Here is a 23,968-nt window from a genome sequence, read left to right as displayed (position 1 = left end):
CAGCCAGAATCGACTGGGCCTTCTTCAAGGACCCGACCTTGTGCAGATTAGTGGGGGTGGTTTAGGACGGGGCCTGATATCTGTGGATTAAAACTGACGACTGATGGAAGATTTGTGCAGAGGAGCCTCGCACCAAGCTGCACGGGTTAAACCGATCTTTTTACAAGGTGGCAGGAATGGGCCTCCACACTAAAGTCCATCACTGCAGCTGATACTGTGTCATCAACCCCTGCTGAGAAGTCCAACATGTTTCAGAGACAGGCTCACGCTGCCCCCTAGTGGTCCTTGGTGCAACTGCACACATATTTTCAACTTGCAGATATGATGACTTTGAGATGTATTTACATTCCAACCTTTTAGAAAGAACTCACTTAGTCACCAGAGATAATTACACATCCTGTAAAACTTACAATATCCGTGGTGTGCCACAAGGTTTGATTTCAGGCCCAATTCTTTTCTATTATATTGTTCCCGTCGGCCAGATCATCCAACGCCACAGCGGCTCCCTCCACTGATATGTGGACGACACACAGATATACCATCCACTGAGACCTGGTGACCCTGAAAGCCAAGCTGCTGAGTCAGGGTCAGAAGTGTTGACCCCTTATGTTGGAGGCCTCAGATCCTCAGGTGGATCCTGGCTGTTCCAAAGATGAGGCGGAAAAATTAAAACTGCGTTTGCCATCAGGGGCCTTGCAGCTCAGCGTTAGAACGACCTCCCTGAGGAGATAGACTCAGAGACTTCTTATGGACTTGCTTTCATGTGATGCTGTGTTTTTATTGTTTTATTTATTGTTATTGTCCTTTTACTGCTTTTATGTGATCAAATTTTTATGTGATATTGTCTTACATTGATTAATCTAATTGATTTTGTTTCTAACCACCTCAGCGTTGTTGTCTGGCTTTGTTGTCACATCGCTTCCTGTCCATTGTTATTTCTCTTGTATTTGCACTTTGTAAACTCTGGTTTTTAATTTATTTATTCAGTTTAAAATGTTTTTATTTATTTTTTATTTTTTAAAGGTGCTCTATACATAAAGTTTTTTATTATTACATGTGATTAAATTATTTTATTATTAAATTAAAATCATCATTATTGGATCCACTTCAACGACAGGATGTCCCTGACGCGCCTGAACGTGTCCCCTCGTTTCTTTTCCGCCGCTTGTGCCGCCTTTAACGTCGTCCCCCGGCCCCCACTTCCGGTCTCATCTGTGGTTCCACAACACGCGTGTTCTCCTCCGTGTGGGAACAGTTGGAGCCATGAGCGCAGAAAACAGCGACGGGAACATTTCCGTTCCTTTACGGAACCTGCTGAACTCTGCGCACTGCGTCAGGGACCGAGTCCGAGGTAACTGCGGCGGAAGCTAACGCGGCTAAAGGCGGGCTAGCTCAAGACAAGCTAGCGTTAGCATTGATGTTTGTTGTGATGGGACGTGTCGCGGGTTTTCTTCGCTGTGGATCTTTAATTTGACAGAGTTGGTTATTTCTATTAACTGGTTTTAATCGGATCAACTTAACTGGTGTAAAGTTTTCCGCTAAAGTCGCATAAACATAAACATTAAAAGCTAAAAGTAGCTGATGCGGCAGTTCTGCGTTCTGAGATAGAATCAGTTGATAAAAATGACGTTAAGTTCTTGGAGGAACTGTTTTCACATTCATTTTTAAAAAGCTGGGGTTGAACATTAGTAATAAAACATCAGTCAGTCAAACTTTATTGGCAAAGCACCTTTTAAAAATTATAACTTTATTTCTACAGCACTTTTAAAAACAAAGTTACAAAGTGCTGCACGTAAAACAGAAGAAATAGAGAATAAAAACAATAGGAATGTGGATAAAATGAATAAAACACACTGACAAAAGTGCAATGAATCATCATAACCACCATGAAATATATAAAAGTATCAGAATCTAGAATTAAAAGCAGCTTTGCACAAATGTGTTGTGAAGGGAAAATGAAAGTTCACTCATCTACAAGTACAATTTGAACTTTCACTTGCTCTCATTTATCCTGAATCGCAGGCGTTTAACAGAATGAGTCATAAAGTAAATGCGGTTTGGAGTCTGCTCCTCCTCTGAAGACCAGAAGAAGTTTCTAACCAGACGCTCACTTTCCCCCGCAGACGGAGAATCCAATGAGTCAGACGGAGCGTTCAACCTCTCCAACTTCTGGCACACTCTGAGTTGAGTTTGGTTTGTCGGGGGAACCGATCCTGTTTCTTTCTTCTCAGTTCGTTCCACACAGAATCACCGTGAAATGAAACCTCCAATCTCGAGTCAATAGAAATGTCTCCTCTGTCCTCAGACCAGGCCGTGATGGCCGTGTCCCAGGAAGCCACCAAACTCAGCCTGGCCTTTTCCAAACCGCCGCTGCCATCGCAACAGGTCAGATTATCGCTGGAAGTCGAAATGAACACATGTTTTTATCACCACTCGCTCGCTAAAGCAGCTTTAGAGGCACACAGAATTCAGCGATTTTATGTTACGTACAAACTGGGCTCAAACCAGTTCCCTCATTTGCTCCTCAGTCCCAATTAGACCACGGACGTGATCTCGTCCTCCATCATGAAACTATTTCCAGTGCTTTAACATGTGCTCAGGGACTCGTAGCGAGGTTTCCCACAGGAGGTTTGCTCAAGGACACACAAAAACTTTTTTATTGTAAGTCTGTGAATGATGGGACTTGGACCAAGCCGCTTTGAAACTGAATCACCACAGTTCATACGGAAGTAGACAGAACGTTGTTAATGTTTGAGTGTGAGAATTAAATACCATTTAGAAACTAATTCCACTGTTTAAATCCCATTTCTAAACGTTAGGATACGGAGAAGTTGGCGGAGTCCACCATGAAGAGCATCCTCACCCTGTCCATGGTGTATTACTGGTTACCAAAGAGCCAAGGTAACGCTGAGGCTGTATATCAGCACTGGTTTCCTATTTAAATTCATTTTTTTAATGAGAATAAGTTCATTTAAGTTTGATTCTTCTTGTGATAGGCCCAAGGACTTATCTTATTTTGCAAATGCCAAATATGATACATGCCCATATTTCAGAGCTACATTTGCAAAACAATTTGAACCAAGATTATAATAAAACACCACGAAGACTCCATCACTCTGTCGTGTCTCCTTCTCCGTGACTCAGGCGTCAGTTTGCGGCGTCAGGTCCGAGACGCCACAGTGGATGTTCTGGATGGTGTCTCCCAGCTGGTGGAGGTCATACTGAGTTCACCACTGCAGAGGTAGCGTACACCCACACCGTCCCAATTAGTGAGAACTTCAGATGTCACGATACGTTGTTGCTCATGTTCCCAACCGTAGTCACGTTGAATTACAATACGATAAAGACACAAACCCACAATCATTCTGTTCTGATGCCTGAAACGTCACTCAGTAGTTTTACTTTATTTGTCTTTGTTCTTTATTTTAATGTCTTTAACAAAGATGTGCAACTAACAAGATTTTTTTTCCATTAGCTTTAAAGTTAGCATGTGATAAATAAATCATACGCCTTGTATTGATGTTAAAAATGCTGCTATCATACAAACACTCTTCCTCCTCTCGTCTTCCTGACCTCTGCTCCTCTGCTTTGCTTCAGTCTGTCCCAGGAACAGTTGACCACAACAGGAACCGTGTGGTCAGCCTGCGAACAGTTTGCCCAGTTACCAAAAGGTCAGTTCACTTGACAGGATAAAAAAAAAAAGACGTGTTCACATTCAGTATCAGGTTTAATAAAATGGCGTCCAACACTAACTGACTCGCCACAGCGTACGTAGCTGTAGAAGTTTGAATGTTATCGGTTTCGTATTTGCTCTGATTTGAAGCTGCAGGAAACAGCTGCAGTTCTGACCTCAACCTGCAGGGGGTGATGATGTTCTGAAAGTCAAACGATGCATTTGTGTTTGTCTCGAAAAATCTTGTAACTTTATTTATTTACCTTCATTAAAACCAGTGGATTCTGTTTATATTAATTTAGATTTCTGGGGAAAACAAAAAAAATATTACTTGAAAAATTAAAAATCCCAAACATTACAAATAATCAATCAAAATTTCTAATATGGGCTCTGGTTTGTATTCATCTCGGGGCCTTTAATAAAAAAATGGGGCCAAAAAGAACGACAGTCCTTGATTCACAACTTTCTCTGCTATGTAGTTCTATCAAATCATATTTTAGTTCCCTCATCTACTGTTTAGATCCGTGTTTGATTTGTCGTGATAAAATCAGGATGATGCACGTGTTGACAGCACGAATTCCTCTGAAACAAAAACAGTGTCACACTTCCTGCACTGCTGCTCTGACGCATCAAGCATAAGAACAAGTGAAGAAGTTTGGTCGTAGCAGGAACAAGAAGTGAAAAGCAGATGTAAGAAGGTGATTCTCCATGTGAGGCTTTATAAAGAAGTGAGAGGACTTTAACAACAGGGGGCCACAGTCTTAACAGTTTGACTAGATTCAATCTGATCAGAACTATCAGTCATTATGAGAGAAAGTCTTTTATTTTACATAGAACACTTGTAAATTAAACTAAAAGTCCCGGTGCTGCTGACGAGCTGCAGTTCTACTTCACGCGGGTTTACAATTGGAGTTTTGCTGTCGGACAAGTGGAGGAATTTAAATAGGAAGGCTGGCCTCATTCCAGGAATTCAATGTGTTCGAACAAGAGAGAGAGATCTCGATTTAAAGAAAACAAAAACGTCAGTATGTAGGATTCAGAGCAGACTTGCACCTGAATATTTGTCTCACAGGTTTTACATTAGTTTATCTCGTCATTTCAAACCTTGTCCACGTTGGATGTGAAAAACTCACTTTAACATCATACATTTGTCAGAAATTAAGGAAAAAGTCACTGTTGGACAGAAAATTGACAATGTGTGGTTTTCAAATGTTATCAAGTTTAAATCCAAATTTTAGCTTCTTGGTTCTCAAAGGTAAAAGCTTGTTGCTTTTATCGTCACATACTTATTTCCACTTTAGATCAAATGTTTTTAAAGTGACATTAGTTTGAAAACCTCATCTCAGGCTCTTCAGACTAGAGTTTTAACCTTTTCTAACATGGTGTTGACTAAATTTGTGTTTTTAAAAATGTTTTCTGTAGTTTTTATGCTTTTTTTTCTGTAAAGCACAAGCAACAACCTTTGTGTGCAAAGAGCTGCACAAATACATTCAAGTTGCCAAGTCTCTACACGCAGCACTGAAGTCATGGCAATGTAAATGATACTGTAGGTATTGAGGAGCTGGTGCAACAGACCTTATCAGTGATCAGTGGACACGTGCAGAGAGCTTTGTACTAACAACATGTTTGCTCTACAGATAATAAAGCAGCTGTGCTCGTGGTTCTGTCTGCTCAGATCGGAGTTGTCAAAGATGCCATAGAGGAAATTGAACAGGTACACATACACACACACATACATAGAATTCTCTAATATGGGCTCTGGTTTGTATTCATCTCGGGGCCTTTAATATAAAACTGGGCCAAAAAGAACGACAGTCCTTGATTCACAACTTTCTCTGCTATGTAGTTCTATCAAATTATATTTTAGTTCCCTCATCTACTGTTTAGATCCGTGTTTGATTTGTCGTGATAAAATCAGGATGATGCACGTGTTGACAGCACGAATTCCTCTGAAACAAAAACAGTGTCACGCTTCCTGCACTGCTGCTCTGAGTTTCTCACCACAAACACAAATCACAGGATGTTAAGTCTTCAGGTATTTTCCTCATCTATGGCTCAGCCAGAAGTAGAAGTAGTAGTAGTACTTAAAAACAGTTGGGATTTCTTCAATCATTTTTACATTAATGTTAATTAAGTTCTGAAGTGTTTCCTTGATATTTGAGAATATTGAGTTTGACTTGGCCACAGAAAGACACCACACAGCGTTCTGTTTACAGAGTGTAGATATAAGGAGCCTAGATGTATATCACTGAATTACAAGAAAGTGGTATCTACCAATGTGATGCCAACTTCTGCTGGCCTGCTGAGGAAAGTAAAAACTTTATGGATGTTTTTACTGGTCACAGATGCAGAGAGAGACACAGCTCTACAATAAAGCAACGTTGCAAAACAGATCTTTTATTTATTGTAAGAAATGTAGGGAGCTTCAAGTCACTCTGAAAGGAAACAAAATTATTGATGGATGAAGAAGAACCCACTGAAAACTCGCCCCCTTCTCTCCACAGGCCGTATCTGAGGTCCAGGATCCGTTCAACGATATCCTGGACGACGACCAGGAAGGGGACGAGCCTCGAGGCAACCAGGACACGTACTGGTCGGACAAGGACCGGTGTGTGATTGGTCCGTGCCAGGGCCTGATAAAGGTGTCGGCGGCGTGTCTGAGGAAACTGATGTCAGCTGTCAAAGCCAACGGTGACGTCACCACTTCTCAGAATCTCTCCCAGCTCGACGACCTGGCTGACATTACCAAGGAACTAAGCCCTGGGTAGACAAACACCCACCCTCGCACACGCACACACAGTTTGATGAATGTTTTTTATGTCTACACACATCTCACCTGAAACTCTGGAATAGAGAAGCATTCAGTATTTAGCCGAGTCTCAATTCAGCGGCTGCATCCTTCAGATGCTGCATTTAAAGACCGATAGCGTCTCAGCAGCCATTCAGAAGTTTTCAAACTGGTTCGAAATGAAATGTCTGATTTTCAAAATGAAACAACAGCCATGAAAACAAACATCTGTCTTTTCTCCTCAGTGTTGATGATCTGGCTCTGTGTCTGTACCCGCCCATGGACTACAGTGGGGTAGAGAGCAATGTGAGACACACTAATGCAAACACTGCACCCTGCGCACACACTGTATAAACCCCGGTGCTAACTCCTACATGTATTTCATTTGCATGGATTTGTTACGTTTGTGGGAAGGTGAAGAACTTCAGCTTTCAAAATTGCTATAACTTCCCATAACTGTAATATGAAAAATGAGAAAAAGATCTTTGTGGTCATTGTTTGTTTATTTACTTATACACCTGCCAATGGGTTCGAGTCAGCTCATTATCTATGCATATCTATAAAGTATTTTCTCCGTCATTCTCTCTTCACTCCTTTAAACAGGCACACGCAGCTTTATCATTCCTTTGTCGGTTCACAGAATTGTTTTGTGGAACGTAAATCTATCTATTTATAACTATTACATTAGCAGGAAATTACTTATTACTCGTTTAGTAGGCAGCTGCTGTTACGTTTGAGGGGAATTTACTACGTTTGTGGGATTGTTACATTAAAAGCGGCAGATTTGTTTCAGGTTTGTGAGCTGGCGCCGGGTGAGGTTGTTCAATGCATGTTTTGTCTTGTTCCTTTTAAACATTTCAAGTTTGTTACTTTATAAGTATAAAGTAATTTATAGGAGTTCCTCAATAATTAATCTGTCATTGAGTCATTGCCATAATCCCCGGCAGTATAAACAGGATGACGGTCATTTAACTGTGAATAAAAGTAGCAAAAACGTTGAACGAGTCATTTTGCAATCAACCTTTCAATCTGAACAGGTTAAGTGAAGTAAGATGAAGTGAGTAAGTGAAAGAGTAGCTGCTCCTTCCTTGTTGCGTGTTTCTTCTAAGTAGTTTAATGTCCTCACCACTTTATATAGTTGTTTCTCAGCTGCTTTCGTCTTTGGCTCTCGCATATGTCATACTTCCAATTATCTAAATGTATAAATATATTCAAAACAAGTCAACAGTAAAATGAACATACAAATGAAAGTGTTTTTCTCTACAGGTGACTAAATTGGCAGCACTGTTAAAGAAAGTCCTGGAGATCATCAGGTAAGATTCACCGGCATCCAAACATCTATAAATATTATTCTCTCTCGTCTAAAGACTTACGATTTTCTTCAGGGAGTTTGTGAAACGTTCAGTTTATAAATTCTGACCTATAACATAAAGAAACGGCACAGGGGTGTTGGTTCTTGACTAATAAGGGTGAGAACACGTTTTTCTTGGGAGGTTTGAGCAACGAGTGGGTGATTCACCTTATCAGTGCGTGTGATCAAACTGAAAACTTCCTGGAAAGTTTGTTCCTCATTGTCTTCCCAACGGCTTTGGAACCAAGTCTGTAATCATAGATGCACCCCCCACCAGACTCTTTCACCTCCTCTCTGTCCCTCCAGGTCCAGTCATGTGTGCGGCGAATCGGAGCTGAACTGGGTTCAGTTCTTAGACGGAGCCGTCGACCACAACCTGCAGAAAGCCAAAGGCCTGATTCAGCAGGACAGCTAGGGTTTCTGTGCAGCTAAAAGTGTGTGTTGTGTGGTTTTATGTGCTTGTGTGAGAGTGTGTGTTTGTACAAAAAGATGTGGATTTGTAAGAAGAAAAAAAAAAGCGCCTGCATATACGACAACGATTAAAAGTGAAGACATGTCTCTATATGAAATCTGTGGAGAGCTGTTTCATTATTTTACTCTTCATGCATGGTTAATCTGCCAGACACACACACACACACACACACACACACACACACACACACACACACACACTGCCCCAAGTATATTTCTCAGTGAACCGGTTGGGTTCATTAAAAGCGAAGATGATGGATGATTCTTAGCGTCTGAGTTTCCGTTCATTCATCTGCACAAGCAGCTCATTGTTTTCACCTATAGACGGAAAATGGACGTAGAGTCATGAAAGTTTCTATAGAAGTCTGAGAAAACGACTGTACTTCTCACTTTATAACGTCAGTAAACATTTTCCTGAGGAGTTAATGTCTCAATCTCAAGTTTGTTGTTTGATGTTCATTTAGTAAGTTATGATGCATTTAGAGTCAACTAGACAATCAAGCACTTTGCAGTGGGGCCTGTGATTGACAGCTAGTACCATCCAATAGGTGCAGCTCTCAGGTGTTGATAGGCGAGTATCGTCCTCGACCCGATACCATCAATGTTGCTTTTACCTCCGGGTTTGTTCTCCACCGAACAATCTGGTTCTGTTCCTGCCACATGATACAATCTCTTAAGCAAAGTCCTAATTAGCATAACTGCACAAACCTGTCTCTGTGTGGGATAGTGTGTTTGTGTGTACGAAATAACTTAACAAGGGCATGGATGAATTTTAAATAAACTTGGTGGGGATATTACTCGGGGGTGGGGGGGGGATCTCCAGATCATTCAATTTTGGAGTCGATGGGTCAAAGGTCAAGGTGAATGTCAACAACTATATGGAAGAGCAGGGTTTAAACGCCCAGGTGGTGGTTCAAAGTTGCCCAACATGTTTCTCATGGGTAAGAAAAAGGGGATGGGCTCTGCAGGTATTTTAAAAAGCAACATCGCAGGAGTCACCTGTCAGTGAGCGACTGCCAGGGTTCCTTCACGCTTACATCTATCACTGTAGAGACACAGTTCTGCAGACATGACAGCGGTACCTCCGACGAGTTCTAAAGACAAGACAGCGGAACCTCCGATGAGTTCTAAAGACAAGACAGCGGAACCTCTGATGAGTTCTGCAGACATGACAGATGCAGCTCCGACGAGTTCTGTGAACAAGATGGTTAAAGAATCTAGTAAGTACAACTGTTTTAAAAAAATTACTTTGTCATCGTCTCTGCACCAGACGCTGCACACACACACACACACACACACACACCAACATGACTTGGGATTTACGCTCTTTGCAATCCTTTCACCGTTACCTAAGGTGATGACTTGTTTGATCATGTTTGAGAAGCTAAATGAGGTCACTGCATAGGGGATTAAACCTGCACTGTATTGTTGTTAAGTTGTGTGCTTCTGTATCATGACACGACTGTGTGCACATTCTCCACACAACAATCATAACAACCATACGTGTTATGAAGGGTAATGGAGCATCTGAGTGAGCTTGAGCTGTAGAACTAGAGGATATAGATCTGACTGAGTCCTGTAAACACGCTGTGTTGTTTTTATTTTCCTTTATTGAACCAGGAAGCTCCTATTGAGATACAACATGTCTTCAGCCAGAAGGTCCTGATGAAACTTATGTGTTCAGGAAAATCCTGCTCATGAATAAATTAACTGCTGAATTAGTCATGTTTTCACTTCAGCTGAACTGGGGTCTGTTTCCAGGAGTTAGAACTGAACATGGTACTTTTCATGTTTTTCCAAAGCTGTATGAAAAACTATGTGTTTATATCAATCAATCAATCAATCAAATATAGCCCATATTCATTGCCTCATAATATTAATAAGGTGCGACTTCCTCCACCCTGCACCACAGAGCTGAGGGTGATAATTATCTTTTGTATATTTAAATAAATAATAGTTTTAAGATGTTCTGTGTCGTGTTTCAGTTTTGTTTCTGTCGCGGTTCAGAAGCTTGTTTTTGTTTTTAAAGACACTTGAGCAGTGACTCTTTGCTGAAGTAGCTGAAATCGATCTCATCATCCGTCCACAGAAGCTTTAAACGTCTGGAGACAGTTGTCTTCTTCTCTTATCGTGTCCTGTTCCATCTTGTCCCATTGACCATATACTTCTTCATCAAAGAGTTTCACAACAGTGACATTTCACACTTTATTTTCACCACCCCGTCGCATCCACTCCCCACTCCCCACCTCCGCCCGAGGCCCTGGCAGCACAAGACTTTTCACATGCTCAGCCTGTTCACTGAGGGAAATCAAGAACACACCACACCCTCGCACCCACTCCCCACCTCCGCCCCGCCCATATTTCATTCAGGACAATCCTTGAATCGAGGACACACCACACCCTCAGCTGATACAAGTATTTAATAACATGAAGCCTAATGCACATGGGGAGTGTGGTTTTCGTTCTTTAGTCAAAGTGTTTCATCATCCAGGATTGACACCATCGTGTTTATATGTGAACCAGGATGACCTTTGACCTGCAAGTCAAACTCAGTCTTTACAGATACTGAGAGAAATCAACACTCTGCATTAAATAAAGAGAAATGGAGCAAATCAGTTAAATGAGTTCCCTTCAACCCAACTTGTAACTGAATTTAATATTCAAGCAAAGACAGAAAACTGCATCATGCTGTGAAAAGGCAAAACCAATATAAAGAATATTTACTAAATAAGTCAGCAGAAGTTTAAATAACTTTCTGGAAGCTTAACCTTCATTTGTAAAAGTTGAAGTGATGTATCAAGCAGCAATAAGAGAACACACACTGTGTATCTTATGTATTTGTGTATTACTGTGTTTGTGTATCTGTTTGTATTTTCATATTTATTAAACTGTTTTTATACTTTAATTTTAAACATCAAGATTGTGTTTGACTAATATTTTTCCATCAGTCATCATGTTATAAACAAAACTTACTAAATGCATGAAAGCATTTTATCCTCAGTTTTATTTTGGCTTCATGGATTTAATATAAGTAAGTAATACGTGTTGAAAATACAAATGTTGTTATTGTTGTAAATTAAATTTGGACTTTTTATTTGTTAGCTGCTCTTCATAAAAAGTAAATAGAAGTCAAATAAATTTCAATAACTCATATCAATGTATTTATTGATTGAAATGAGTTAAATGTTTCTCTCTTAGTTACCCAATGTGAATTTGTCTGTGTGTGTTTTTAAATATTGTATTTCCTTCAGACTTGAAGGGCTTGAACCTCCACTGTGTGACCAACAACTTCTTACACCACACCAGTGAGATCTCCTTGACGGAGCTGTTTGTGAGGCGAGGTCTAGCCTTCACTCTGACCCTCACACTGTCGCAGCCTTTCAAACCTGAACTTTACCCGCTCACCATGGTCGCAATGACAGGTCAGTGCTGCGCTACAAAGCCCTGGATGGATGGATGGATGGATGGATGGATGGATGTAGAGTATTGTTCGAACAATAACAGAGTACTTGGTTCCTCTCTACAGGTCTAGCTACATCCGAGGAACAAGGCACAATTTCGTACTTTGGTATCCCCGACAGGGTGAATCGTTCACCATCAGCAAAGGCAGTGTGGAAGGTAACGCTTGAGAAGGAGAAGTCCTCCCCAGAGAAAGGCGTCTTGGTTCTAAACATCACCCCCCCGGCTAACGCCCCCATAGGAGAGTATAAACTCACTGCGAAATACAGGGATGAGGAAATGTTGCTGGCAATGCCGACGGTGTTCTTCAACCCCTGGTGTCCTGGTAGGTTCATCATCGGTTTCCATATCAACCAACCAACCAACCAACCTACCTACCTACCTACCAACCTTTATACCTACCTACCTACCTACCTACCTTCCAACCTTTATACCTACCTACCTACCTGCCTACCTACCTGCCTACCTACCTACCTACCTACATATCTTCATAACTACCTACCCTAGCTACCTACCTACCCAGCTTCATACCTACCCACCTTCATACCTACCTACATATCTTCGCAACTACCTACTACCTGCCTACCTACCCAGCTTCATACCTACCCACCTTCATACCTTCATACCTACCTACCTACCTACCTACCTACCTACCTACCTACCTACCTTCCAACCCACCTACCCACCTACCTACCTTCCAACCCACTCCATTCACCTACCTACCTACCTACCTACCAACCCACCTACCTACCCATCTACCTACCTACCCACCTATCTACCTACCCACCTACCCCTACCTACCTTCCAACCTACCTACCTACCTACCTTCCAACCCACCATTCACCTACCTACCTACCCACTCACCACCTACCTTCCAACCCACCTATCTACCTACCTACCCACCTACCTTCATACCTTCCAACCTTTATACCCACCTACCTGCCTACCTACCTGCCTCCTGCCCACCACCCTGCCTACCCACCTACCTACCTACCTACTCACCTACCTACCTACCTACCCTACCTACCTACCTACCTTCCAACCTTATACCTACCTACCTACCTACCTACCTACCTACCTACCTACCTACCTTCATACCTTCCAACCTTCCAACCTTTATACCTACCTACCTACCTACCTACCTACCTACCTACCTACCTACCTACCTACCTCTGGATCAATTTGTCTATCTCTACCCTTCTCTCCAGATGACACGGTCTATCTACCTGACGTGAAGGAAAGACAAGAGTATGTGATGAATGAACACGGAATCATCTACAAAGGAAGTGGAAACTACATCTCCTCCCAGAAGTGGGACTTCGGACAGGTAAACAGACCAGACACCACACGATGACAGTTTGGTTTTCGTAGATAAATAATCGTATGAGCAATTCAATGCCCTATTGTCAATCGCCACTGAGTTCTATATGTTGAAATTTAAATATATTTAAATTCCCAGCGCTGGATGTTCAGTTTATTGTCTTAATCTGACTTTGAGTTACGAATTATCTGTTATTACATTTGTTTGAATGTGAGCATTTTGAATGCACCTTACTTTGTTGGGTTTTTTCCGTCTCTGTTCTTGTGTCTTCTTGTCCAGTTTGAGGACGACATGGTGAGGATTTGCATGAAGATACTGGACCTCAACCACAAACACTTTGAAAACCCAGCTGAAGATACCTGTAGTCGCTCTGATCCCGTCTACGTCGGCCGTGTGATCAGCGCCATGGTGGGACATGTTCAATGACATTCTCATTAGCCTCAGCTATGCTACTTCATGCTAATTAGAGACCATGGTCATGATTTCGTTTTGGCCTTCATGGTTTAACGCGGCCTTGGCGGAGGTGATCTGCATGTGCTGGGTAGAATGCGTCCTCTGAAGGATGCAGCCCCTGAGTCATGTTAGAAGTATGAAATCTAATTTTTCTGTTTTCTTCCAGATCAACTGTGAAGACGACCATGGCGTCCTGTTTGGAAAGTGGGGGGGTTCGTTTTACGATGGGTATAAACCCTCTCACTGGACCGGCAGCCACGCCATCCTCAAACGCTGGTACGACTCTGATTGCCGCCCGGTCAGATACGGCCAGTGCTGGGTGTTTGCTGGCGTGATGTGTTCAGGTAACGTCCGACCATCCAGCTCCTCACACCTGGGACAACATCTGTACTGATAGATTTGATTAATTCTGAAGCTCATCACAAACTAAACTGATATTGTTTTGGACACTTTATTAATAATTTAAAGCCATTTATAAATATATCAAATGTCTGGGTTCAACTTCTTAAATGTCCAGATTTGCTATTTATCTCTGTCTTAGATAATTGTAAACTGATTATTATCTTTTGAGATTATGTGTTGACAACACTCTGCCTCTTTAGGCTGTGGAAAATATTTATATATTTATCAAACATTTCAAAACTTAAAGTGATACTGGACACTTAAATGTGTTTTTTGAGCTATAAACTGAATTATATGACTGATCTTTGATGAAATACATTAATGCTGGTTTTGGAATCCCGTTTATTACCAATGGGTTGTACATGGCTCATAACGCCCCCTAGTGTTTCAAACTGTCTTGGGCCTTGCAGGTTCGTATGACAATTACAGCTAATCGTGATTTTCTAAATATAGAAAGCTAGCTTTAGCTATAAATATCATGTTTTAATACTCAGACTTTGACTAAGAGTGGAGAACTAAGCAACATGTATTTTTCACACCTACTTAAAACACATCTCCTGACTCATCATATTGACATTGGTCACATGACTCTGTCGGTCTAATCCTGGATATGTAATTTAAGCCTTTTAGTCAACTCCCTTCTGTCTTTGCCAGTTTTCTTGTTTCTCAGCAGGTGCGTTTAGACAGAAACAAACTTCTCAGCTTCACACACCAGCATCTTGTATTTGCATGTTATTAAGGAAAAAGCTGCATGAAGTTTATGCACAGCTGCCAAAAACCTTGTCTGAAGAAAACAACAAATAAGAAAATAATTTACATTTCAACACCACAGTGTCTGTGGGTCTGAGACGACACGATGACTCACCGACATTTCATGCAACTCGAACACGATTTCATGCAACTCACGATCCTCAAAGCTTAGATACTGAACATACATTATTAGTAATGTCTCATTAATTTTGATTATGCAAGGAAGTTTTCTTGATTTATTGTTTGCGTGTTGATTTTGCTCATTGCTACAACTATTGATAAAATAAAGAAAGTTCTGTTCCACGTGTTGCTTAAAGAAGCTGCAAAGTTCAAATTCAACTGGTACAAACTTATTTGAACGACTTTGTGTTGGTTCCAGTGATGCGTCTGCTGGGCATCCCCTGCCGCGTGGTTACCAACTTCTCGTCAGCCCACGACACTAACAGCAACCTGACCATCGACGTGTACCACGCAGACTACGGTGTCGCAGAGAAACCTTCTCCTGACAGTGTTTGGTGAGATGCTGCAACTTCTTACTTTGAGAACGCACACACAACGAGGAGCGGGTATATTGCATCCAGCAGAGAAACATTAGGATCCCTTTGAGCTCCTGCTTTGGTCTCCACCCACCAGTGTGGCTCTTTAGATGCTAAATGCTCGACTTTCTTCCCCAGCAAGCTGCGTGGTTTGTCTCCTGTGTTGGTGGTAAAAAGAAAATAACTCCCTGAAACGATGCTAATTAGAGAGGTTCACTAAAAACGAGCTAAAACGAGGGCTCACGAGCCAATACTAATGTTTTCATCTGTGTTTGTTTCTTTGTATGTTAGGTAGCAGGATTACACAAAAACTCCTGGATGTATAACCACGAAACTTGATGGTAGGATGTGTTATAGGTCAGGACAGAAGATTCTAACTTCTGAGCACATCCAGGAACTTCTTTTCACTTCCTGTAACATTTTGAGGGCGTTTTTCAACATTTCCTTTGATTTCTCAGTGAAAAATTCCTCGAATGATTCATATGTCTTGATGAAAATAATCCGACATATTTAAGGGACTGATATTAATTCACTGATATTTTGTGAATTTAAACGTGGTTTCGTGAAGGAACTGTCGTCCGAGGTACGTGCTCCGCAGAGTGTCTCTCTAGTTCGTTGTGGGTTCATCAAGGATTCCTTGCAAAGAGGGAGTTGTCAGGTAGGCGGTGCCAAGGCTCTGGATTGACAGCTTGGTAAACAGTGTGGTAATCGGCTTCGGGTGTGTCCTTCTACACATCAGTGCCACTGCACTCATTACTGTAAAAAATTAAGCTCCACAACAATTTACAGTTGTTGCCTGTTTTTTAAAGGTCGGAGGAGAATTCGCACCATCATCAGTCCAAAAATAATGTCGCCGTGTCAGAACCTGCTCTTAAGGTTTCTGTCCTACCACTGTCTGTGTGAGACTTTCATCTGTCAGTGAAGGACGTCGTCTTTATCCATTGTGGTGGACAGTGTCAGTCCCATGATGCTTTGAGGCTTTTCAAACACGTCACGCCTACAGTGGAGAACGTATCTCTCCTGCTTACACTGGACGTTCATGAACCCTCAAGAGTACGAATCTAACGAGTTCCACGCTGAGGTCTATGGAGGAACATGAATTTCATCTTTTAAAGGTTCAGTGTGTAGAATTTAGTGACATCTAGTGGCGAAGGGTCATATTGCAATTAAATCAACAATTTGTACAATTTAGATGAAACACACTGGAGAAAACATCACATCATTTTATATTCAATTTCTGCCAGTAGATCGTTTTCACCTGAATCTTTCACACTGGACCTTTAACGTTTATTCCCGTTTTACGACATAAGCTGATATTTGCCGTGTTGCCAGACTCTTAAAGACCCAGAATAACAATTTCAGCCTTTCGTTGGTTAAAAAATACTTTTAGTGAATATTTCATGATGACAACATTTAAACTGAAGCCGCAGAAACAATAAACTGGATGGATTGAAGTACCATTCATTTACACACATTTATAAACATAGGGGCCAGGTCGAAAAATATTGGAATTCCCCTTTAAGCTAAACAAACGTTTTTCTTGTCTAAAAACTTGTTTGAAACTGATCTCCATAGTTTATTCAAGAATATAATTGCCCAATGTAATTTCAGGTTCTGTTGTGTGTGTGTTTTTCTTCTTCAATCAATCAACCAATCAACCAATCAACCAATCAATCAATCAGAACTTTATTCATATAGCACCTTTCAAACAAATCAATCGCAGTTCAAAGGGCTTGAGGAGGGATTGACAAAATGTTTTTAATAAAAGGATAAATAAGTTCAGAGACCAAAGCACTGATACATTTTCAAATAAGACAATAAAAAGTTTATAAAACAAGAGAGAAAGAAACAAGAGGAAGAAAGAGATTATAAAATATACATTAAAAAGAATAACAAATAAAATAATATATACCTGATAGCCGTGATAGCCATGTTGAAAAGATGGGTTTTAGTTTTACGTTTGAAAATATCTACATTTTCAGCTCCGCTCAGATCCTCTGGACCTTCAGGAGGATCTCACAGATTTCACAGATCGATTTCTGGCCCTTAAATCTCTCCTATGGTGTTGTTGTCTCCCGACCGGCTGCAGAATCTGAGTGATGTGGTGTGTTTCAGGAACTTCCATGTGTGGGTGGAGGGGTGGATGAAACGTCCAGACCTGGAGGAAGGTGATAAGTACGACGGCTGGCAAGTTCTGGATCCGACGCCACAGGAGATGAGCAACGGTAACGACCCGCTCGTCTCTCTGCCGTCGACATTCTCTGTCTCACGCTGATGACCTTGTCTCTGGTGCTAATGTTACTTGCTGACCTCTTTCTGCTCTGACATTTTATTTCCTGCTACTCAATAAATCCAATTTCATCCAAATAACTATTTTTGGAAATTACAGTACAATGTTTATATATTTTGCACAAAACATGAGTTGTTTCAAATTAAATCAAAGCTGCTTCTTTGGATTTTCATCATGAGAAAAGCCAGAAATGTTGAAATCCTCGAGATTCCTGTGACTTTAATAAAACAGAAAATGTCAGACTTTTATGTTCACTGTTAACAGAGGATTTGTTTTTACGTGACGACTTTTATCGTTTGTCTTTGCGCAGGTGTTTACTGCTGCGGTCCAGCCTCAGTCAAAGCCATCCGGAGCGGAAACATCGACCTCAAGTACGACATCCCGTTCGTCTTCGCTGAGGTCAACGCGGACTGTGTGGACTGGCTGGTCAGTGAGCAGATAAACTCACAACTTAGGGAAATAAAGATTCTGACTCAGAGACTGAAAAGCACGATAGAAAAGATCATGATCTTGTATCAGGATACAGGATGAGCCTTCACCTCTTCCTTTCACAATTTACAATGTAACATTACAGAGATATGATTGTATTTAAACTTAGCTGCACTGTAGATATTACACCTTTGTCGTGTGTCACGTGACTTTCTCAACCAACAGTGTGTGAACGTTAGAACTCACCCATTCACACCCGTACATTTAGAGAATTGAGATGTAGATTTTCCTAAAGGCCGTTTCTAACCTCTGCCAAGGAGGTGATGTTTTCATCTGCGTTTCATATCGACAGTTTCCGTGTGTTTTCGTGAAATTTAACCCTTTTGTGGTTTCCGTGTGTGTTTCAGCTCAAAGCTGACGGCTCGAAAATAAAGATCTTCTCCGACACCAAGAGAGTCGGCTTGAACATCTCCACCAAGTCTGTCGGCTTGAACAAGAGGAGGAACATCACCGACACCTACAAGCACAGGGAGGGTGGGTTCACTTCGGCAGCAGCAGCAGACATTCAAAACAACACTATGTTGTTGCACCACTGTTCAAATGCACTTTACAAAAGGACTGATTCCAGGTCAGTGATAGTTTCAGTCTGTTGTGGTACCGCTGTGCAGGACTCAGGTTGTTCCTGTGGTGCTTGTCTGGAAGTAAAGGGCCGTGAATCATACCAGAGTATTAAGGTCTCACCGATACCACAGACTTATAGAAAAGGACGTAATTCCAGGTCCGGAAAGTGAAAGTTCCTGAAAACCTTTATTCTCTTGAATGACCAGCAGAGGGCGACTCCACTCTTTGTTTCTATTTCTACTTCTCACTTTATAACGTCAGTAAACATTTGTGTCCTCAATACAGCTGATGTTCATTTTGTAAGTTATGATGCATTGGGGTGTGGATACCGTGTGATTGACAGCTAGTACCGTCCAATGAGTGCAGGTCGCCGGTGAAGGCGTGCAGTGTCCTCAAGCTCTTTGTCAGGCCCCTCCCCCGCTCTTCCAAATATGGTTACTTCTGGTTTAAACAAAAAACCTTTGAGAAACATTTATTCAACGTGTCCTTTGATCGAATCAGTTTGCCCCCCTCACAGGGACCCCCAAGGAGAGGAATGTCTTCAAGTACGCCCTCACCAGAGACTTCACCTTAGACGAGGAGGAGGACATGGATTATGAAGAGGAGGGGGAGAGCGGGTCAGAGACGGAGAACGAGACAGCAACGGAGATTGACACAGGAGCAGAGAATGGGACGGGAGGAGCAGGTGAAGAGAAGGAGGGGAACGAGGCGGTGATCGATACCTCGGGAGGAGCAGGTGAGGTCGTCCCGGAGGTCATTGCTCCGCTCCCCGAGGTGTGCATTCGATTTGAGGAGGTACGTCACAGAAGCTGTGAAGGATGTTTTCAGGTCGTCTGTCCCTCTGTCCCTTTATTGGGAACACGATAGCTCAGGAACGTCATGAGGCAATTTATTCAAATTTGGCACAAACATTCACTTGGACTCAAATAAGACCTGATCAGAATATAGAGGTCAGGGGTCAGAGTTCAGAGGTCGAAGGTCACAGTGACCTAATATGAGTCTGGAAAAAATATATGTGAACTGAAACTGCAAGTTTTTGTAGAGCTGTAGAAACTGACTAATTCTGCTGTTATCAAAACTTTCAATCAAGTCTTGATATTTAACATTTAAACTATAATCTTAATGACACAATTAATTATAAATAAAAATATATAACCTGGAAATAAACATCATTTTTTAATGTACAATATAAACATTAATGCAAATCTTTTCCACGCTGTTTATTCTGTCTTTAGTATTCATATCCAATGTGTGACTGAACATCAACCTGCTTCCGTGTCTTATTCCTACTTTATTTGTTGCAGTTGTCCAAACCAATGAACGGGAAGGACATGAGCATGAAGCTGTTGCTGCACAGCAAGTGCACTTTCTCCAGGCCGCTGTCCATCAACATCAACGTCCAGGCCATGGGCTACAACGGCTCCTCGGCCGGGAGCATCCAGTCCGAGGTGAAGAAGGAGACGCTGCAGCCTGGGAAAGGTGAATCTTCTTCTGGATCCTGGAAGTGTTTTAAAAAACTCTAATGTTTTCTTTGAATTTTTGTGTGAACCAACTTTAAATCTCCTCCAGAACTGTCCGTCCCCATCCTGGTCCCGTTCTCGGCCTACCACAAGCTCATGGTGGAGTCTGACAGCATGAAGGTTACAGCCATGGTCCATGACAAAGACAAGATGGACCAAGTCTACCTGGCGGAGAATGACATTGTGCTGATGGATCCTCCTTTCACCATAAAAGTCAGTACATTAAAAAACCTTGTTTCTATAAATCATTTCAGACATGCAGGGTTCTGTCGGGCGCATTCGAACAACCTGTTCAAAAGTTCAAATGTGTGTGTTCCAGGTTCCCAAGAAAACCAAACTGCACCAAGAAACCAGTGGAGTATTGATTTTCAAGAACCCGGCAAACGAGACGCTGACGGGATGCACACTGACTCTGTCTGGAAGTGGAATATTTAAAAAGGAGGAGGAATGCAAGTAAGTGTTTGTGTGTGTGTGTGTGTGTGTGTGTGTGTGTGTGAGATGTTTTATATAAATGATCAAACATTGGCTTGAATCTTGCAGCTAATCTGTGATAAAATGATAAAATAACAATAATCATAATCGTCAGACGTAACTAAAGCACGAAATGATGACCTCATTTATTTTCTATTTACGGTGAAGTCACAAAGAAAATTCCTGGAGCATTCAAGAAAAGCTTTATTTGTTTTCAAGTGCTTCAATTATTAATCGACACAACAACTCAGATTTAAATATATTAATTTAATTTTCGGTTATTTTTTTATTACTAATTTCAAATTTCTATATATATATATAAACTTATAAAACTGTCATTAAAATGTGTTTGAATTCTATTGTCAGGACGAAAAACAACAAAACAAAAGAAGTTAATGTTCTCAAACATTAAACTCGCAGCTGATGAAGCAAATGTAAAACCAGCACATTGTTAAAAGAGAGTTTTGTTGATTGACTCCCAGCTTTAGTTGCAATATTGAAACGTTTTCCAGTTTAATTCTGCTAATAAACGTAACTGTTGTAAATGTAGAATTCCTCATCGTCCTTTGCGTCTCTCACAGGCTCCAGGACCTGGGACCAAAACACCAGTTCCGTATCAAGTTCTTCTTTTATCCCTACAAGAAGGGAAAGAAGACGATCATGGCCAACTTCGACTGCTCCACCTTCAGGGACATCCAGGCCACCTGCAAGATCAAAGTCAAAAAGTAACGTCTCAACTCCGCAGAGTCTCGTTCAAACAGCTAAAACCTCTTTTTCCTCACAGTTGTTTTATATTTGCAGAAGATTTATTGAGCTCATGTTCAGGTTTGTTCTGGGTCAGATGTCTTCGCTACAACAGGAACTATTCTTCATCTGTCCCGTGTCACTAACGTTATCAAACACACACACACACACTCTCGCTCGCTGTGAATGTTCCGGACATTCCTCCGCTATTTCAGGAAAATGTCTGGAGTTCAGTGCGGCTCTGAAAACAGCTTCATACCAAACGAGAGGAGAGAAACCCTGAAGAAGCATCAATAATCTCCTGTTCAAGGACAGGAGGTATCACACAGTCTCTGGGGTTTAATGCATCACATTCGTTACTTGGTTTAACTTCGTTCAGTGACCTTTATAAGAGAGATAACAAATGTGTGTTTCTCAGTCAAATGTCAGTGCAGGGTACAAAAGGTTTTCAACAAAACGCTGTGAACTTTACTCAGAACCAAGGTGCTTTCTCGCAGCTTTGCATTATACACTTTTATATGGTATAGCCCGGTGATGGACCACTGCTTAAAAAAGAAGAAAAACGAGAAAGATGCCAAACATATGACACATAAAACATTTAAATGTATCTATTTAAATACGTTGATTTCTTTTTAGGTCTGACTTTGATCCCAGCTGGTTTTTGAAGTCTGATTCTGAAAGTAGATTCTCATCAGAATCTTTAAATTTGTTTGAACAAAGTTACTCAGTCGTTTTACTCTTGAAGAGAAATCTCCTGCAGGGATCTCCGGGTAACAGCGGCCTCTGCTGGACAGACAGAAGACAAACTCTTCATTCTCCAAAATAGAAACCGAACAACTGCTGCTCCCTGTCTCATGACGCGTTCAGGAAAACATGGTAGAAAAGGGTTTCAACTCAGGGGTGAAGCAGGTTGTCTCTTATCGAAGATTTCAGGCCAAGTCAAGTCAACAACACAACCGCTGGTGACCGAATAAATGAATAAATCTTCAAACGTACAAGGGATATTCACCATCTTGTCCTTTATTCTAAAATGTAGACACAATGGGAAATGTTCATGTTTTTTTTGTGTTTCCACGGTGCTTTGCCACGGAGAGTTTTTCTTTCTCTTGTTGGAGGTCAATAAAGATCTGAAGTGAAAAGAGTCGATTGAATGCTGTGTCAGATTATTGCTTTAGAAATTATAAAAAAAACAACAAACAGTAATACAACACTGCATCGCATAATCAGTAGTTGTGCAGCTTATCTAAAGAAGCAGCTCTCAAAATACACAGGTGACACCAACCAATCACCCTCGTGTGTCTGTACAAGAGACGCTGTGTGTGCAAAAGATTTAACTAATGTCCAAACAAACCTCCCACCTCAAACCTCACAAATACTCTCAATAGCAAACAGCAAAGCAGAACATGTAGCAGCAGATCTGAGACCGAGTCAAAAACACCCTGAACCCTGAGGGGTGGCTCCCTTTATCCTGGAGCTCTGGGCTGTGATAGGCTGATTGGGAACAGGGCGGAACCAATGCAGCAGCTACACAGGTGACAGCCATCATCATCATCATCATCAGCACCTGGGAGAGAGAGAGAGAGACAGGGGGGAGAGAGCGAGAGAGAGAGAGAGAGAGACAGGGGAGAGAGAGAGAGCAGGGAGAGCGAGGAGGCGAGAGAGAGAGAGAGAGAGCGAGAGAGAGAGAGAGAGAGAGACGGGGAGAGGAAGAGCGAGAGCGAGAGAGAGAGAGAGCGAGAGAGAGAGAGAGAGAGAGAGAGAGGCCCTTTGACCCTGACCTTGCTGCACGTAACACAAAATATTATGTGACTTTGCAGGAAATAAACTGGAGCTGTGAAAGAATGATCGTAATATTTTCAATGCAGAACTCCATTATTTATTCATTATTTAGTAGATAATGAGGGAATTTTCATTTTTCTGCGAACTACCCCTTTAAAAGACCTTTTTCTTCCACCACTAAATATAGGACATGCAATTGCAGCACTGTGCTAAATAATAGTCCAACACTTCCGCGTGTCCTTGAACGCAGCATTAGAAATGAATCGAAACAGATACAGTGAAGTAAAGAAGAAGAAGAGAAGCAAGTAGACTGAAGAAGAAGAAGAAGAAGAAGAATTAGACTAAAGAAGAAGAGGTGAAGTGAAGAAGAAGAAGAATTAGACTGAAGAAGAAGAAGAAGAAGAAGAAGAATTAGACTAAAGAAGAAGAGGTGAAGTAGAAGAAGAAGAATTAGACTAAAGAAGAACAAGTAAATCAGACTAAAGAAGTAAATTAGACTAAAGTGTAGAAGTTAATTAGACTAAAGTAGTAGAATAAGTAAATTAGACTAAATAAGAATAAGTAAATTAGACTTAAGAAGTAAATTAGACTAAAGAAGAGGAAAATTAGACTAAAGAAGAATAAGAAGTAAATTAGACTAAAGAATAACAATAATAATAAGAGTAAATTATACTAAAGAAGAAGAATTAGACTAAAGAACAATAACAATCATCATAGTAAATTATACTAAAGAAGAAGAAGAAGTAAATGAGACTAAAGAACAATAATAATAATAATAATAATAATAATAGGTAATTCTACTAGAGAAGAAGAATAAGACTAAAGAAGAAGTAAATGAGACTAAAGAACAATAATAACAATAATAGTAAATGATTGTAAAGAAGAAGTAGACCCTCCTCATCCTCCTCCT

General features: G+C 41.1%; 2 protein-coding genes across 2 annotated transcripts; both read left to right on the top strand.

The window, feature by feature from the left end:
• The first annotated feature begins 1,173 nt into the window (after positions 1 to 1,173).
• On the top strand, positions 1,174 to 8,381 carry ccndbp1 (cyclin D-type binding-protein 1). Its single transcript, XM_047339459.1, has 11 exons — positions 1,174 to 1,351; positions 2,124 to 2,183; positions 2,306 to 2,385; positions 2,820 to 2,901; positions 3,145 to 3,241; positions 3,598 to 3,671; positions 5,311 to 5,387; positions 6,178 to 6,437; positions 6,707 to 6,767; positions 7,728 to 7,774; positions 8,119 to 8,381. The coding sequence occupies exons 1-11, from the start codon at positions 1,264 to 1,266 to the stop codon at positions 8,225 to 8,227; spliced, it is 1,035 nt and encodes a 344-aa protein (XP_047195415.1). The 5' UTR covers positions 1,174 to 1,263; the 3' UTR covers positions 8,228 to 8,381.
• An 894-nt stretch (positions 8,382 to 9,275) lies between these two features.
• tgm8 (transglutaminase 8) lies at positions 9,276 to 22,423 on the top strand. Its single transcript, XM_035152280.2, has 15 exons — positions 9,276 to 9,503; positions 11,535 to 11,705; positions 11,810 to 12,067; positions 12,951 to 13,069; positions 13,343 to 13,471; positions 13,683 to 13,860; positions 15,048 to 15,183; positions 17,320 to 17,429; positions 17,805 to 17,920; positions 18,331 to 18,457; positions 19,062 to 19,339; positions 19,849 to 20,023; positions 20,114 to 20,277; positions 20,384 to 20,517; positions 21,117 to 22,423. Exons 1-15 carry the CDS (start codon positions 9,353 to 9,355, stop codon positions 21,262 to 21,264), a joined length of 2,394 nt encoding a protein of 797 aa, XP_035008171.2. The 5' UTR covers positions 9,276 to 9,352; the 3' UTR covers positions 21,265 to 22,423.
• Positions 22,424 to 23,968: the final 1,545 nt, after the last annotated feature.

Source organism: Hippoglossus stenolepis, chromosome 3, assembly GCF_022539355.2.
Source record: "Hippoglossus stenolepis isolate QCI-W04-F060 chromosome 3, HSTE1.2, whole genome shotgun sequence".
In the NCBI taxonomy this organism is placed as follows: domain Eukaryota; kingdom Metazoa; phylum Chordata; class Actinopteri; order Pleuronectiformes; family Pleuronectidae; genus Hippoglossus; species Hippoglossus stenolepis.
The sequence above is the reverse complement of the archived record's forward strand: the minus strand, read 5'-3'. Positions and strand labels throughout refer to the sequence as shown.